Source organism: Oncorhynchus mykiss, chromosome 15 (assembly GCF_013265735.2).
Source record: "Oncorhynchus mykiss isolate Arlee chromosome 15, USDA_OmykA_1.1, whole genome shotgun sequence".
NCBI classification, from domain to species: domain Eukaryota; kingdom Metazoa; phylum Chordata; class Actinopteri; order Salmoniformes; family Salmonidae; genus Oncorhynchus; species Oncorhynchus mykiss.
In genome coordinates, this window is record NC_048579.1 from 50,320,538 (window position 1) to 50,338,429 (window position 17,892).

Consider the following 17,892-nt stretch of genomic DNA (forward strand, 5'->3'; position numbering starts at 1 on the left):
CCACTACGCACCAGGGTTGGGCTCAATTCCAATTGAATTTGAATTCCCAAAATGTTAAAACTTTTGACATGAATAACTTCTCCTTTTCAGTTAATTAATAAGCCATTAAAAATAGATGCCCCCTTTTTCAATCATTTAATTTTAATTTCAGTTTGCTTCCTGAATTGACTGCCTTTAATTCCAATTGAGCCCAACCCTGCTATGCACACAGACTGATTTGTTCTAAAATGGTACCAGCTGAATTCAGAGAGTCATGGGCACTGTCATGGGCACACTCTCAAGAGCGGGAACAGTCATTGAGTGAGTCAACCCATTACTCTGTCATAAGACAATAGTCGCCATGACTGAGTTGGAATCAAATGGAGACGCCCAGTCATTCTCTTCTGGATGAATCCTCCCTAACCCTTATCTGATAATGTGCAACTAACAAAATGCACCCTAACCAAAGACTATATCTCAAACACATCCTTGCCAGCTCTACAGATCATGATGATCTGTGTTTTAAACTCGTCTCGGGGGGAGAGGGAGAGAGGGGAGAGATGGAGAGATAGGTGAAGAGGGTAGAAGGCCTGGTCGGCCAGCTGTGTTATGATAATACTACCTCCAGAGAAGTCAGCATCAAAGCATCAAATCAACTTTCGAGTCAAATGTTCAAAAGTGACCTCTAGTTGGCCTGTTTGGGATGCAAATATACAATTCAGTGGGAAATTGATACTGTATGTCATAGACATTACATCAGCTGATGTGTATAAATAGCAATAGCCGTTGTTCTGGAAACCTGGGACAGACTGAGGAGTGGTGTTGGGTGTTGGCCCCTGAACAAACAGTCCCTATGACATCACCCCACAACCATGTAAGAACTGAAAGAGGAGAAAGGACCTATGAGGAAGGACATCCACTGGTATGTAATAAAGGAACAAGGAAGGAGAAATGACTTTAATGGTGACACCATATACATTACTTTAAAACTGGACTGTGTAGCTTAGACTACATGTCACTCTTATTGACAGATAAGCCTTGAATCACAAACATAACGTTTATGGGATAAAAAGAAAAAGGATTGGACTGAGATGTAAGTAGTCTATACAAGGACAACTAGCTATATCTATTAATTATGCAGGCTATAAACCAGGTTAGTTCATTAAATGTACTTTATGTAGGCATATGTATCATATGTAGGAGATATGTGCTGAAAGGGAAAGGGGGATACCTAGTCAGTTGTACAACTAAATGCATTCAACTGAAATGTGTCTTCCGCATTTAACCCAACACCTCTGAAATGTTTATAGGCTGAAGATAGCGCAGTAATTAGAACAAAGATACAAATGTCATTATCATATTAATCACTAATCTTCCACTCAGTTATTCACTGGAAATGGTTAACAACTTTGTATAGCCTAACCAAACATTTTTTAAAATATATTTTTAATCTTATTGACATAATTTAACCCTCTGTGAGAGTGTAAGAACAGGATACTAAACACAAAAATCAAAATGTATAACAAGACATAAATCATCAATAATAATATGACACTTCAGCTGCAGTTTACACAGGCAGTTCAAATCTGATATTTTTTTCCCATGAATTGGTATTTTGACCAATCACATCAGGTCTTTTCACATCAGCTCTTTTTCAGAGCTAATTTGATTGGTCAAAAGACCAATTAGTGAAAAAAATATCAGAATTGGCTGCCTGTGTAAACGCAGCCTTGTTGTTGTCCATATGTGGGCCTACTATAATAGTGTATTAATAAAGCTTTGTACATGTTTTAATACATGTTCAGTTTATTTACACTAACATTGTAATTCAAGTAAGTTAGAATAATTAATTAATGTTAATTATGACTAATACTAATAGATAGCCCAATAGACTAACTAGAATAACATAATAGACTAACATAGGCCTTATGCTTGATCTGTAACCTACTGTTCTAAATAGTAATCTGACTGTCTCAAATATAGGTCAAACTTTAAGAAAACAGCAAAGCAAAAAAAAACATTTTGTGCCTAGTAAATCCCATTGAGAACTTTTCGAGCGGGAGATGACTGTACCTAAATGAAACGTAGGTTATATAAACTGCGGGAGAAAAAAAATACAAAATGGAGTAGAAGGTTGACTAGATCACGTTGAAATTCAACGTGACTTATGGTCTTGGAACGCAGCCTTTGCGAAACGTGACGCAATGCCAACATAAGAATGTGTCACATTCTAAAGAGCTGGGAAAATGGGTCCTACGTGCCAAGATATTTTACTTAGAGAGTATAACTCTGGCACAGTGCAGCAAGTCTTTGCGCGCAGTTCGAATCTTACCACTCACGGAACTTCAAAACGTTCTTATGATGAAAACGAGGTAAGACATCTATTGAAAAACTCATAAAACGTTTCTTGATTTCAAGAAAGTAGTCCATACCAATGTTATTTTAATTGTATGCCAGATTTTGCATTAGCCTACACTCTTAGAAAAAAAGGGTTCCGTAACGGTTATTTGGCTGTCCCCATAGGATAACCCTTTTTGGACCCAGGTATAACTATTATGGGTTCCAAGTAGAACCCTCTGTGTGTGGAAAGAGTTCTACCTGGAACCAAAACGGGTTTTCATATGGGGACAGTCGAATAACCATTTTCGGTTCTAGATATAGCACCTTTTTTTCTAAGTGCATTGAAGACTGCAAGGCCAGGGTGCACACATTTACCAACCCTTTGTGTCATTTGATGACATTTATTTAAAGACATCAGGAATGACTGATTACATCAAGGTGTTTTCCTTGGGCATTGTCCAGCTCCAAACCCCCGATTGTTATGATGATTATCACGTGATTAAGTATTCTGTTGCGGTAGGACGTCCCATTGCCTTGTTGGAACAAACAAGTCACATAAGGGGACAAGGGAGCGCAATAACTGGGAGCTTTTAAAGTTATATTAGTTCATCGTGGACAGTGAAGAGTATCAGTCTGTACTTCGGTGAGGCGCCTCATTTTATTTTTGAGCAACAACATCAGGAATCGCAACATTATTTCACATTTGAGTGCATCATTGGACACTGCTGGTAAGAGAAGTCACATATTGGCAGCATTTGAGAAGTTTTGCATTCTTATTCAGACTTTGCAGAGGCAAATCTGTGCTGTTTCGGGTTGTTATTGTCCATGTGTATTTTTTCTGTTGCATCTCATTGATCAACATCTCATGTAGTATGCGAGTGTAACTGCGTCATCTGTGATGTATACTTTTGCTGTGCTATCTTCAATAAGGCTCATTTGAATCTATTTTAACATCTGGCAATGATTTCGGGTGCCGTACTCTTAAAATGTGTTTCAAACTTTTTCTCATCTTATCGCCCATTTGGAGAAGTTGGACATAATTATTATCGGAGGTTGAGAATGTTTGTGTGGGTCTGGGGATTCCAGAGAGTTGTAAATGATCTAGTTACCGCGCCCACTTTTTCGACGCAAACAACTTTCACTCGCAAGAGTTGAGCTGTTGCAGTTGAAGGGATGACAGTTTCTATTCGTTTAGGATAATGTTGTTATTTTCATTAAAAAAATATGTTATTGGAAAGAATACTTATTTCAATCAAAGGATTTAACGTAAAACGTGTTTTCAAACCACGTTGAAAATATTTGTTATTCACTGAACAGTCTAATAAGAATATTCTCAAACTGCGTCATGAACGCAGTGTAGAGTATGGGCATCTATGGCATAGTAGGACTAACGTATATCATACAAAGCCTACTATAATCTTTATGTAAGTTATTCAATATCTATAGCTAAAGAGCAACGAATATAATGTACATTTGTTTTAACACAGTTGACAGGCCATGCTCAACCCCATCAATTCCCTGGCTCTCGCTCCTGTTTTCCTCAAGATTCTTACACTCAAACAAATGCTGGGTTAAAAACAACACCATTTGTGTTATTTGGTAACTCAGCACAAGGTAAATATTGGACATGCTGAATTCTTTATTGAATAACCCAACATGTTGGGCTGTTGGGATTACCCCAACATGGGTTCATTTAACCATCAATCATGTTTTTATTTACTTTCAGCAACTCGGTCTTTTTTTTTACAATGTTCTTTTCAGGAGGGGTTTCCTATAAGGGGCGTGGCTTTCAGATCGTCTCTGACGTGGCCAAAAGTAACTAAGTGTCATTCTTGTTCATGATGTTAAGTTTGTACAGTGCAAAATAAAATGTTCCTAGAATATTTTTGCACATTACATATTTTAATATAAAATGAGTAACATTACTATTTCCATATTGTAACAAAGTGCTAACTATCCCAACAATTATATCCATAGGCTCTTGAGGAACTCATACAGTTGTGTAAGCCTCATTAAAGCTATAAAGGTGTCAGTGTTAAATCTTAAAATGTGTTAAGCATTAGGGATGTGACAAATAGTAAACATTTCTTAATGTTTAAACCTCCATTTTTTAAATCAGTTTTCCGTTAAAACACTATGACAAATTCATAAAAATCTACTTGAATTCATAATGCAGATGCGCTGCTGCAAACAACTATTTGGGGTCTCACGGGGTTGCCTTTTCAGGTGGTTAAGCATTCCACCCAGTGGTGATTTTAGCATGAAAATCTTGGTGGCAGAAAAAAAGATTTGGGATGGCTGACTTGCTTAAACAAATGTGATTTCTACTGACAATTGAGATGTACAAACTATGGCATAAGGGGACGACAAGCGGATGAGATGCAATCCGTAATTTAGATTAAGACATTAATGAGGGAGCGACGACGGACATAGTCAATATAACTATTTGTTCAGAAATGTACAGTGACAGAATTCAGAACAAGGGCTGTTCTTACAGTGTACAACAAGTCAGAACCGTAGGATAAATAAAGGGGGCATATAAAACAGACAAAAAAAGCTCTTACAATATTCAATGTTTACATTTCTCTAAAACAGGTTATAGGCTACATGTGCACCACCAAGTTAGAAAAGTAGGTGAAATTAAGAGGTAAAAATAAAAGAGGAAAAAAAAATAGACCAAATTATTAAGGTAAGGCACATTGAACGCTGTTTGGGTCTTTGTGTGTCAAAAAAGATACACTTCATATAACACTATTTATATGACGCATTAAATAAGCTTTTCATTTGACACGTCAAATAACACAATTATGAAAAATGTTGTGTGTGCTGAATTTGCACGTGCAAGCCAAGCGTCACCACGACTATCAGTAGCACTGTCAAAGCTGTACAAAAAAAAGTTAGTAAACAAGCACACACCGGCCAGGAATGATGTGTTTACAATACCGCGTTGGTGAAAATAGACCAAATTATTAGGGTGAGGCACATGGGCTCCTAACAGCTTACTACACAACATACACTTAGTATTACTTTCTTCTCTACAGTACACATATCTCCCTGACATCCTACAAAATGTATGAAGCAGCATAAGACATTTTTGGACTCACGTTGTTGTGATTTACTTGAACAGGAAAGTGGCGCGGCTTTCCTTTGTGGGCAAATTTTGTCATCAAAGAGAAAGATGCCAAATTTACAATTTGCGAGTTGAATGACCGTTCAAAATGCATTTTCCCAGTTTGAGCTGTTTATTCCAGACTTCCCAGTTGCAATGCTTGCAGTTAGCCACTGTCACTGATTCCTTACAAACCACTCATTGTTGAATTTGCGATCTCCAAATTGTTGTGTAATGTTTATATCCAATGGTCGATGAGCACCGGTACGTTTTATCTATAGTTTCTCTTCATTATTTCTCTTCAAATGACAAGGATTAAAAAGGATTTGCCAGTAGATTGTCGACTTGATTCATGATGATGACTGCTAGCTAAGATTGTGAAAGTAAGATGTTGACATGATCAGTCCAATCAAAGCTACTGTACATATAACGTGATTTGATGTAATTTCTGTGGCCAAAGACCTTGAGCCTTCTTGGAAGGGCACTTGTAATGTAACTCTATGGCAGGACCCAAAGGGCTGAAATGTTGATGTCTACCTTTTCTAAGGACTTAAGCTTGGGAATTGCATAAGGTTCCCATGAGTGACAGAACACTGAGCCAGTCACAGCGCAATGCTCCTATTTTCTGCTGGCCAGCCCCGCCACCACTGAAAGCACTGAGCTAGGCTCAAACACCTGCATTTTGGAGCTGCGGCTTTATTAACTCAATTATATACTGTATATATATTTGTACATTGTTTGCAAACTGATAGGTGACACGTATTAATACCAAAATAACATGCAAAACAGGCAAGAGTCCCCCTCCCAAAATATTAATATATGTATATATATATTTTTAAACAAAAAACAAGGGTCTCAAAACAGGTGGGGCTCTGCCCTGAAACACGGGTCACCACTGATTATACCTGTACCTCCATTACTGTACCTCAATTCCACTTCACAAAGTTTGCATTTCCTTCTCATTTAAGTATTGCCATGCAGGACTTTTCTCTTGCCATTTTCCCAACTCTTAACGATGATGACATAGGGGTGGAGAGTCGACTCCAAATGTTATTCAAATATTCCTCCACCCCTTGCACGTTGACTCCCATTTCTGAGTGCAAGACTTGACTCATAAGATTTGGTAATTTTGGAATGGAGGAGACAGATTTTTGCCGTACATCAGAGAACGCAAACACTTGCGTCTTTCATAGTGAGCTAGTGAGGTCGGCCACCATGCAGACAGATTCCGAACTGTGCACTCGGCCTATCTATCGGCAATCAAAAGCTGCAACTTCAGTAAAGCAAGGCGTATCATCAATGAATAGGCTACGATATTCTACATGCAACAAACCAAACACTGAACACAAACTCTCATCATTAGGAAAGGAGGGGGAGAAAACAACCCAGCATCAATAACCCATCAGTTATTAAAGAAAACAGCCCAGCATCAATAACACATCAGTTATTAAAGACAACAACCCAGCATCAATAACCCATCAGTTATTAAAGAAAACAACCCAGCATCAATAACCCATCAGTTATTAAAGAAAACAACCCAGCATTAATAACCCATCAGTTACTAAATGAAACAACCCAGCATCAATAACCCATCAGCTATTAAATAAAACAACCCAGCATCAATAACTCATCAGCTATTAAAACAACCCAGCATCAATAACCCACCAGTTATTAAAGAAAACAACCCAGCATCAATAACCCATCAGCTATTAAATAAAACAACCCAGCACCAATAACCCATCAGCTATTAAATAAAACAACCCAGCATCAATAACCCATCAGTTATTAAAGAAAACAACCCAGCATCAATAACCCATCAGTTATTAAAGAAAACAACCCAGCATCAATAACCCATCAGTTACTAAATAAAACAACCCAGCATCAATAACTCATCAGCTATTAAATAAAACAACCCAGCATCAATAACCCATCAGCTATTAAATAAAACAACCCAGCATCAATAACCCATCAGTTATTAAATAAAACAACCCAGCATCAATAACCCATCAGCTATTAAATAAAACAACCCAGCATCAATAACCCATCAGTTATTAAAGAAAACAACCCAGCATCAATAACCCATCAGTTATTAAAGAAAACAACCCAGCATCAATAACCCATCAGTTATTAAAGAAAACAACCCAGCATCAATAACCCATCAGTTATTAAAGAAAACAACCCAGCATCAATAACCCATCAGTTATTAAAGAAAACAACCCAGCATCAATAACCCATCAGTTACTAAATAAAACAACCCAGCATCAATAACCCATCAGCTATTAAATAAAACAACCCAGCATCAATAACCCATCAGCTATTAAATAAAACAACCCAGCATCAATAACCCATCAGTTATTAAATAAAACAACCCAGCATCAATAACCCATCAGTTATTAAAGAAAACAACCCAGCATCAATAACCCATCAGTTATTAAAGAAAACAACCCAGCATCAATAACCCATCAGTTACTAAATAAAACAACCCAGCATCAATAACTCATCAGCTATTAAATAAAACAACCCAGCATCAATAACCCATCAGCTATTAAATAAAACAACCCAGCATCAATAACCCATCAGTTATTAAATAAAACAACCCAGCATCAATAACCCATCAGCTATTAAATAAAACAACCCAGCATCAATAACCCATCAGTTATTAAAGAAAACAACCCAGCATCAATAACCCATCAGTTATTAAAGAAAACAACCCAGCATCAATAACCCATCAGTTATTAAAGAAAACAACCCAGCATCAATAACCCATCAGTTATTAAAGAAAACAACCCAGCATCAATAACCCATCAGTTATTAAAGAAAACAACCCAGCATCAATAACCCATCAGTTACTAAATAAAACAACCCAGCATCAATAACCCATCAGCTATTAAATAAAACAACCCAGCATCAATAACCCATCAGCTATTAAATAAAACAACCCAGCATCAATAACCCATCAGTTATTAAATAAAACAACCCAGCATTAATAACCCATCAGCTATTAAATAAAACAACCCAGCATCAATAACCCATCAGTTACTAAAGAAAACAACCCAGCATCAATAACCCATCAGTTATTAAAGAAAACAACCCAGCATCAATAACCCATCAGTTAATAAAGACAACAACCCAGCATCAATAACCCATCAGTTATTAAAGAAAACAACCCAGCATCAAAAACCCATCAGTTATTAAGTAAAACAACCCAGCATCAATAACCCATCGGTTATTAAAGAAAACAACCCAGCATCAAAAACCCATCAGTTATTAAATAAAACAACCCAGCATCAATAACCCATCAGTTATTAAATAAAACAACCCAGCATCAATAACCCATCAGTTATTAAATAAAACAACCCAGCATCAATAACCCATCAGCTATTAAATAAAACAACCCAGCATCAATAACCCGTCAGTTATTAAATAAAACAACCCAACTAATAGAATGAACGCCTGCAAACCAGCCGTTGAGTCATCCAAGCAACCCAGCATAGTGTATGCGTCTCTCAAAGTATAACATCCCAAAATTTGATTCAAACATTTATTGTTATTTATTTTTTGGTGCGTTTTATTTTCAATTTGGCTGTTTCTTTGAGTTTTCTTTATAGATGAACGTCCTAAAAGGTTGTCCATCTGATCCATAAAACCTAATGTTCTCAATGTGGAATAATGGTTTCTTTTACTCAAGCCCTTTTCTTCGTATGAGGGGGCTGGCATTTTAAGCCAGACGTTTTAACAGTTGCATCCCAGACGCTGTAAAGTTTGCCGTGTAACAATGTTAGGGATTAGCCAAGGAGCAGAAATGGTTCACTGCCTGTCTGGCGCACCTTTTTCAGTGTGGTTCCTTCCAATTCACCGATGCTGATAGTGGGTAACTGACTGTTACACTCTGGCGGGTAACACTATATTTCACGGAGGCAAAATAATACGAAAAAAAAAAGATCTAGATGTTTCAGTGAAGGGAACGTTTGAGTGACTCATTATAGGACCTAGGATAGACTCAGCAAGGCAACTCTGACCAACCGAACAGGTATTTATTTCAGCAAGTCAGACTGTTACATGTGATCTATTGAATATGAATGAATATTTTCTAGACTTTGGAAGTAGGCTGTATACTGTTTTACTTGCTATCACTTTTTGAATATAATCGCTGTGGGGAATTATGTGACTTTGAACATTTGAACAAAAAGCTGATCAGTCCACAATGAGTCTCAGAGTAGGAGTGCTGATCTAGGATCTGTCCATATAATCGTATACACTATGATCTAAAAGACAAAACTGATCCTAGATCAGCACTCCTACCCCGAGAGGCTTTGTGGATACAGGGCCAGGTTTCCTTGTTGGGTAGAATGTTTGCATGTCACAAAAAAAGGTGGGAATTTATAACACTAGTTTTGGAAAGTTGTAAATAGTAAACTACAACAACGTGTAACATTCCTGAAGTTCAGAATGTATCCCTGCAATTACATGGGGTTACTAGAAGAGCACATGAAACATTCTCACGTGAGGTGAAACATTCTCCATACGTTTCCCGGTCCGCACCATGTGACCTTTCCTCCTGACCTCTCACCTCTGGCAGCCAGAGCAGAGACCAGAGCAGGTGGAGCAGGTTCATTTTTACATACTTCATGTGTTCTTCTATTCTGATTCTGTGGATGTTGGAGATTTATTTGGTGTGTGGGTCTCTTACCATATGGTTAATTACTAAGGGCAGGGGTACTCAACTCTTACCCTACGATGTCCGGAGCCTGCTGATTTTCTGTTCTACCTGATGATTAATTGCACACACTTGGTGTCCAAAGTCTAAATCAATCCCTGATTGGGGGGAAACAATGAAGAATGCAGAAAATGCAGTGGAACTGTCTTCAAGGTCCAGAGTTGAATGTGAGGGAGGTAGGGCATGTGTGTTTGATAACATTAAACTCAACGATGTCCCAAAAGGTCAAACGCTGGTATGAGTATGTGTGTGTTTGTGCGTAGCCTAAACCTAGACCACACCAATAGTGACCTGGGTCACACCTCATAGATAAAACAGACACCTCACCTCTAACCATCTCCCTTTCTCTCTCAGGGACATTAAGATGGCGTCATCATCATTATTATCTGACGGGAACATGCTGGTCTGTCGGAGTGTAGAGGAGCTGAAGCGCAGGGCCCAGGGCCCGGTGAGGAGGAACCTGTTTGGGCCTGTGGACCACGAGCAGCTGCAACAGGATTTCCAGAGGCACCTGGGTATGAGCGTGGAGTCGGCCAACAAGCGCTGGGACTTTGACTTCAACACCGGCAAGCCGGCCGCCAAGGGCGCCAGCGTGGAGTGGGAGGAGATGAAATGCCAGGATGTGCCGGCGTTCTACCGCAACTGTGTGTTGAGGAAGCCGGTGATTGGCATCGACGGGCAGAGGGCGGGGAGAGAGAATGTCAGGTTGGCCCGGGCATCGTCTCCAGGGTTGTCCAGTTGTGGTGAGGAGTACCTGGAGGTGACCACCAGGGAGAGCTATACGATCCAGAAGCCAGAGAAGAAGATGGCCAGCCAGAGGGCAGGAGCAGTCAAACGGAGACAAGCCGCCATAACAGGTCAGTGTCAATGAACGATCTTTCCTCCCTCCTTTTTCCTTCTATTGGGCTTCATACAAAAGCTGTACGAAAAAAAGCAATAGAGAGTTAGTAGTATACACATTTTCTGACACAAATAGTGAGTCCAGAGGTTAACGTGACTATAATTATGATAATGAATAAATAATAGTAATAAATACAGTTGTATATTTTGTATTATTATTATTATAGCAACCATAAGCCCAGAGGTCTTCATTTAAAGAGAGATAATATAAGTTTACAGGTTGTTTTGAACGTCAAAAGAACCTGTTATTAACCTGTTATTAACCTTTTATTAACCATTGAGTGACAGTTGTGAATACCTCAGTGTGCTGCCAAAAGCACTGTATGTGAACTATGTTAGGAACAGGCCATGCAACAACACTGTGTTACCTGTGCTATGTCTCCAAACAGTTTATATAACCCTGTTATAAGCCTTGATGTGTGCGTCACAAATTGCACCATATCCCCTATATCAAGTGCCCTACTTTTTACCCTCTGGGCCCTGGTTAAAAGTAGTGAACTATAGGGTGCCATTTGGGATGCACACATTATTTCCCTAATAGAACATTACTGGGACTGGGAACTAACACCTGTTCTCTCTCTCTCTGCTGGTCATCCACAGAATTCTTTGTCGTGAAGAAGAGGACGACCATGCATGACAAACTGTCCTCTCTGCAGTAAACACAGCCCAGGAAAGAGTGCAATTCAGTGGGCATGCTCCGTTTGGAACTCACCTCATTAAGATGGATATATAATTTCTGCAGCGTTCTGTAGCGACTCTGACAGTCGAAGAGCTCATAGCTACAATATGTCTTATAGGAAGTGGAAAAGGAAGTGGAAATGATGGATGTTTGTATATATATTTATATAGCTGTATTTCATCTATATTTTCTAAGCTTGTATTATTGTCTAAGCTTTAGATTATACTGTGAAATAATTCAAATGCACTCATCAGGAAAAAAACCCCAATGGCTATGTTGTAAGAGATTTCTTCCAACAGTGCCCTTGGTGTAGTATTTAACTCCCAACCACTTCGGCCCACACTCTAACTACCTCTCTAAGAGTAGTTCAACTATTCCTGACCTCACTCCACGTGTCGTCTTCAGTTTCACCACGGCTGTAAAAGTATCAGCCACGCGAGTAAGAGGCCCCGGGGTCACCTCAGGTCAAATTGGCAACGTGACCATGATTAGCCTAGGGTGCAAAGGTCAACTGTGAAGTTCCAGCACTTAGGCTATCAGGCCTAATATGATAATGATACATCTTATTGAGCAGTAGTACTTCTCAGTAAATGTCTATTATTACAGTAATTGTTTTATTCTTAAGCCTTTTGGTGTGAGTATTATTACAGAGTGATATTTGGTGTCAGTAGGAAACGAGCTTAAATTAGCTTAAGTTCATTCTCAAATATTGTTATTATGGCTAGCATACACTTCACTGTTGGCACCACCGTCTCTGTAGAATTTGGCAAAAATCTCAGTGCACAACTGAATAAAATAAATTGTTTTTATTTTATTTAGCTCCCTTTGTCTTTTTAAGGTAGTAAAACATATTCTTGGAAACTTTTTGGTAACAAAACTGAATATACCTTGTATGTTTCCTTTGTTGGCTAAATCCTTTTAACAACGTTGCCTTTTCTACTCTTGTCTTTGTATAATGGCAGCCTCTAGGTTTTGAACTCTTTCCTATATGAAGGAATGTAGCTTTGACATTGTTTGGAATTGAAGTAAAATGGTGTTGCAGTTCACAAAAGTACATGAATCCTTAATGCCTACGGAACATTCCAGGTTCTGTCAGTAAATGATTATTTTTTACGAGGAGCTGAGCTGCAACACATTTCCATTCCTGTGCTAAAATACAAGACAGTTGTGACAACTGAGGCAGTTGACCAAAAGAAAAAAAAGAGAAAAAAACATATTATATGTGAGTCATCTGTAAGCGTTGGCTTGAGTCAAGGGACATAGAAATCCACATGCCTTAAGCATCTCCAAATCCATCTCAGATATACCTGTGATTAATATGCCGTATCACAGATTTGTCCGTTGGCATTGCATTCCAAACTTTATGCCGTTCATTCTCCATAGCCTGAGTCGCATCGCAATACTGTAAATAATAGTGGCAAAAATAGCAGTCCTACAGGGAGTGCCTTTCCCTAAATGTGTCATGTTCGAACAAATAGACATCATCTGGATTACCTACCTCATTGAGTGATTGACAAAAATAATAGAAAAAAAGATATACAACATTTTTTTTAAAAGTCAAATAATTCCAAAATATTTGTTGGAAACTACAGGAGATGATTTGTTATTGCTGTTCATAGCTGGTTCAGTGGGATAGCGGGTTCAGACCCACAGGCTTTAGTTACACATCAGGTAAAAGTGTGTCAGAGTGATAGGACCCATTCCAGCTCAAAGCAGGACGGAGGAAACTCAAGTCCTCTGGGAGTCCTGAGCTTTGTTATTTTTATTTATTTATTTTATTTAACCTTTATTTAACCAGGAAGGGCTCATTGAGATTAAAATCTATTTTTCCAAGAGCACCCTGGCCAAGATAGGCAGCACCAAGTCATAAAAAAAAAAAATGACAGACAGACAACATGAAAAACTACAAGTAATCTAGTAGAAACCATTGAATTCACAAGAGTATAAAACAGCAAATTAAAAACATTGACAGGTCAGGGAATCAGCCTCAAAAGTTCTTCCAATTTAAAAGTATTTTATACCAAATTCACCAATCGGGACAAGTTCTTCCAGTTTAAAAGCCCTTTACCAATTTCAGTTCGGACATTTGGAACAGTTAGCAGGATAAAGTCCAGCAAACGAAGAGAGTACCCACCACATTTCTGAACAATAAAAATTCACAAATAAAAAGGTAGTAAACCCAAAATGGCTTTGTAAATAAAAGTATACCAGTGACTGAGCCTACGAGTGACTAGAGAAGGCCAGCCAACCCTGGTATACAAAGTGCAGTGGTGCGTAAGGGTTTTGCAGTTTAAAATAAATCTCAAAGTGCCATGGTAAAGGGTGTCAATTGATCTCAAACACTGAGTGGAAGCATTCATATATAAAATATCCCCATAGTCTAGTAAAGGCATAAATGTAGCCTATACTAGCCTCCTTCTGGCTTCAAAAGAAAAACAGGCCTTATTCCTAAAATAAAATCCCAATTTCAGCTTAAATTTTTTTGTAAATTGTTGAATATGCAATTTAAAAGAGAGGCCGTCATCAATTAAAATTCCATTACCACTAGCTCTCTTGGCTTGCTTTGCTTTGACTGGTCTCCCAGAAGTAGACAGAATGGAGGATAGACCGCAACAGAATGATGTCAGAGACCCTGAATCAAAGAGGTTCTATAGCCAGACGAGTGGCCTGTGTTCTAGAGGGCTTTTGTCTGGATCCAAAGAGGTTCTTATAGCACCGCCCTCTTGACTTGCCAACGTAGAGAGTCATGTCAACAGAATGTTTTCATTTCTGTTTACACACTTCACCTCACCAATGGAATCGATTATCCGTTTTTTATTTAATAATATTTGATGGTGTTTTTTGTGTGTGTGTTCGGATTTGAGTCTGTGTGTATGTTGGTTTATACGCGCCTGTCTTTCAATGTGTTCAAAATAAAACTTTAAAAGTCTGTTAACTTATTTTTAACGATGTATCTTGTTTTTTTAGGGAAATAATTCTAAATGCCCTTTTGGTAAAACTAACGGATTATGTGTATTGCACTAAAACATTGACAAGATGTTTCTGATTTTATAGAGCTACTCTCGTGGAAGGGGAAGTGTTTAGAAAAACTAAACCGTCACTGCTGAACTGGGACACCGACTATGGGCTATCATAGTTTGGGTCGGACACAAAATGATAAATAGATATTAGGTGCTTTCTTGGTATTACAACAGTGTTAAAACAAGGCAATACTCAGCCCTAATATTACTGACTGTACTGGTTTTCCCATAATTCCATTTGCAAGCTAACTGTGATAAGTTGCTGCTCCATCCTGCACCCCCCCCCACCCGGCCCAGTGTGTCCCACAGTGGCAAAATAAACTTTGCTCTAAATCGAATTAACCTGTCTATCGCAGGTATATCAAAACATAGTATTGCATGCCTTATTTGCATGAATGAATAAATATCCTTGTATATGTTTTTGATAAGATAATGGCTAATGTATTGAAAGTGTACTACAACGTAATTACATGGGAGCAGAATATTACCTTTGATTTGGTAATAGTTTGAAAATAAAATGACAAATGTTGAAATTGTGGACATATTTGTGGAAGATTCATTGACCGGTTTTTGGTGCACTGTTGACTTTGATGTTAATTTGTTACAGTATGTTTCCGATCATTATTAAATGATATAAATATACACAAAGTATTGTTTTCTTAGACTGGTCTTCATTCATAATCTATTACGTCCTTATACATTCATATGATCTTCAGTGTCAACAGCTGGAAAATCTAGTAGGCCTACTAATTCAACACATATCAGACCTACTAATTCTACACATATTAGGCCTACTAATTCAACACATATCAGGCCTACTAATTCAACACATATCAGGCCTACTAATTCTACACATATCAGGCCTACTAATTCAACACATATCAGGCCTACTAATTCAACACATATCAGGCCTACTAATTCTACACATATCAGGCCTACTAATTCAACACATATCAGGCCTACTAATTCTACACACATCAGGCCTACTAATTCAACACATATCAGGCCTACTAATTCAACATATATCAGGCCTACTAATTCAACACATATCAGGCCTACTAATTCAACACATATCAGGCCTATTAATTCAACACATATCAGGCCTACTAATTCAACACATATCAGGCCTACTAATTCAACACATATCAGGCCTACTAATTCAACACATATCAGGCCTACTAATTCAAAACATATCAGGCCTACTAATTCAACACATATCAGGCCTACTAATTCAACACATATCAGGCCTACTATTTCAACACATATCAGGGCTACTAATTCAACACATATCAGGCCTACTAATTCTACACATATCAGGCCTACTAATTCAACACATATTAGGCCTACTAATTCAACACATATCAGGCCTACTAATTCAACACATATCAGGCCTACTAATTCAACACATATCAGGCCTACTAATTATACACATATTAGGCCTACTAATTCAACACATATCAGGCCTACTAATTCTACACATATTAGGCCTACCAATTCAACACATATCAGGCCTACTAATTCTACACATATCAGGCCTACTAATTCAACACATATCAGGCCTACTAATTCAACACATATCAGGCCTACTAATTCAACACATATCAGGCCTACTAATTCTACACATATTAGGCCTACTAATTCAACACATATCAGGCCTACTAATTCTACACATATTAGGCCTACTAATTCTACACATATTAGGCCTACTAATTCTACACATATTAGGCCTACTAATTCTATTAAGCCTACTAATTCCATTAGGCCTACTAATTCTACACATATTAAGTCAACGAATTCTATTAGGCCTACTAATTCTACACATATTAAGTCTACTAATTCTATTAAGCCTACTAATTCCATTAGGCCTACTAATTCTACACATATTAAGTCTACTAATTCTATTAGGCCTACTAATTATATGAAGCCTACTAATTCTATTAGGCCTACTAATTCTACACGTATTAAGTCTACTAATTCAACACATATCAGGCCTACTAATTCAACACATATCAGGCCTACTAATTCTACACATATTAAGCCTACTAATTCAACACATATCGGGCCTACTAATTCGACACATATCAGGCCTACTAATTCAACACATATCAGACCTACTAATTCTACACATATTAGGCCTACTAATTCTATTAGGCCTACTAATTCAACACATATTAGGCCTACTAATTATATTAGGCCTACTAATTCTACACGTATTAAGTCTACTAATTCTATTAGGCCTACTAATTCTATTAAGCCTACTAATTCTATTAGGCCTACTAATTCTACACGTATTAAGTCTACTAATTCAACACATATCAGACCTACTAATTCTACACATATTAGGCCTACTAATTCAACACATATCAGACCTACTAATTCTACACATATTAGGCCTACTAATTCTACACATATCAGGCCTACTAATTCAACACATATCAGACCTACTAATTCTACACATATTAGGCCTACTAATTCTACACATAATAGGCCTACAAATCCTATTAAGCCTACTAATTCCATTAGGCCTACTAATTCTACACATATTAAGTCTACTAATTCTATTAGGCCTATTAATTCTACACATATTAGGCCTACTAATTCTATTAAGCCTACTAATTCTATTAGGCCTACTAATTCAGCACATATTAGGCCTACTAATTCTATTAAGCCTACTAATTCTATTAGGCCTACTAATTCAGCACATATTAGGCCTACTAATTCTATTAAGCCTTACTAATTCTATTAGGCCTACTAATTCAGCACATATTAGGCCTACTAATTCTATTAAGCCTTACTAATTCTATTAGGCCTACTAATTCTACACGTATTAAGTCAACTAATTCTATTAAGGCAACTAATTATATTAGGCCTACTAATTCTACACGTATTAAGCCTATTAATTCTACACATATTAGGCCAACTAATTCTATTAGGCCTACTAATTCTACACGTATTAAGCCTACTAATTCTACACATATTAGGCCAACTAATTCTATTAGGCCTACTAATTCTACACGTATTAAGTCTACTAATTCTACACATATTAGGCCTACTAATTCTATTAGACCTACTAATTCAACACATATTAGGCCAACTAATTCTATTAGGCCAACTAATTATATTAGGCCTACTAATTCAACACATATTA

General features: G+C 37.7%; 1 protein-coding gene across 4 annotated transcripts; it reads left to right on the plus strand.

The window, feature by feature from the left end:
- The first annotated feature begins 811 nt into the window (after positions 1-811).
- cdkn1d (cyclin-dependent kinase inhibitor 1D) lies at positions 812-12,917 on the plus strand. 4 transcript variants are annotated; one of them, XM_021563522.2, is made up of 3 exons: positions 812-901; positions 10,500-11,002; positions 11,646-12,917. In XM_021563522.2, the coding sequence occupies exons 1-3, from the start codon at positions 882-884 to the stop codon at positions 11,702-11,704; spliced, it is 582 nt and encodes a 193-aa protein (XP_021419197.2). In that variant the 5' UTR covers positions 812-881; the 3' UTR covers positions 11,705-12,917. The 4 variants fall into 4 exon arrangements, with proteins under 4 accessions (XP_021419197.2, XP_021419198.2, XP_021419196.2 ...); XM_021563523.2 differs by lacking the exon at positions 812-901 and adding an exon at positions 940-1,072; XM_021563521.2 differs by lacking the exon at positions 812-901 and adding an exon at positions 2,084-2,351.
- The last annotated feature ends 4,975 nt before the right edge of the window (positions 12,918-17,892 follow it).

Bases quoted from the DNA above. Each gene is read 5' to 3' on its own strand.
- cdkn1d (XM_021563522.2), top strand. From the start codon at position 882: ATGAGGAAGGACATCCACTG. The intron at 902-10,499 runs GTATGTAATAAA...TTTCTCTCTCAG, and splicing joins ATGAGGAAGGACATCCACTG to GGACATTAAGATGGCGTCAT. The intron at 11,003-11,645 runs GTCAGTGTCAAT...GGTCATCCACAG, and splicing joins GAGACAAGCCGCCATAACAG to AATTCTTTGTCGTGAAGAAG.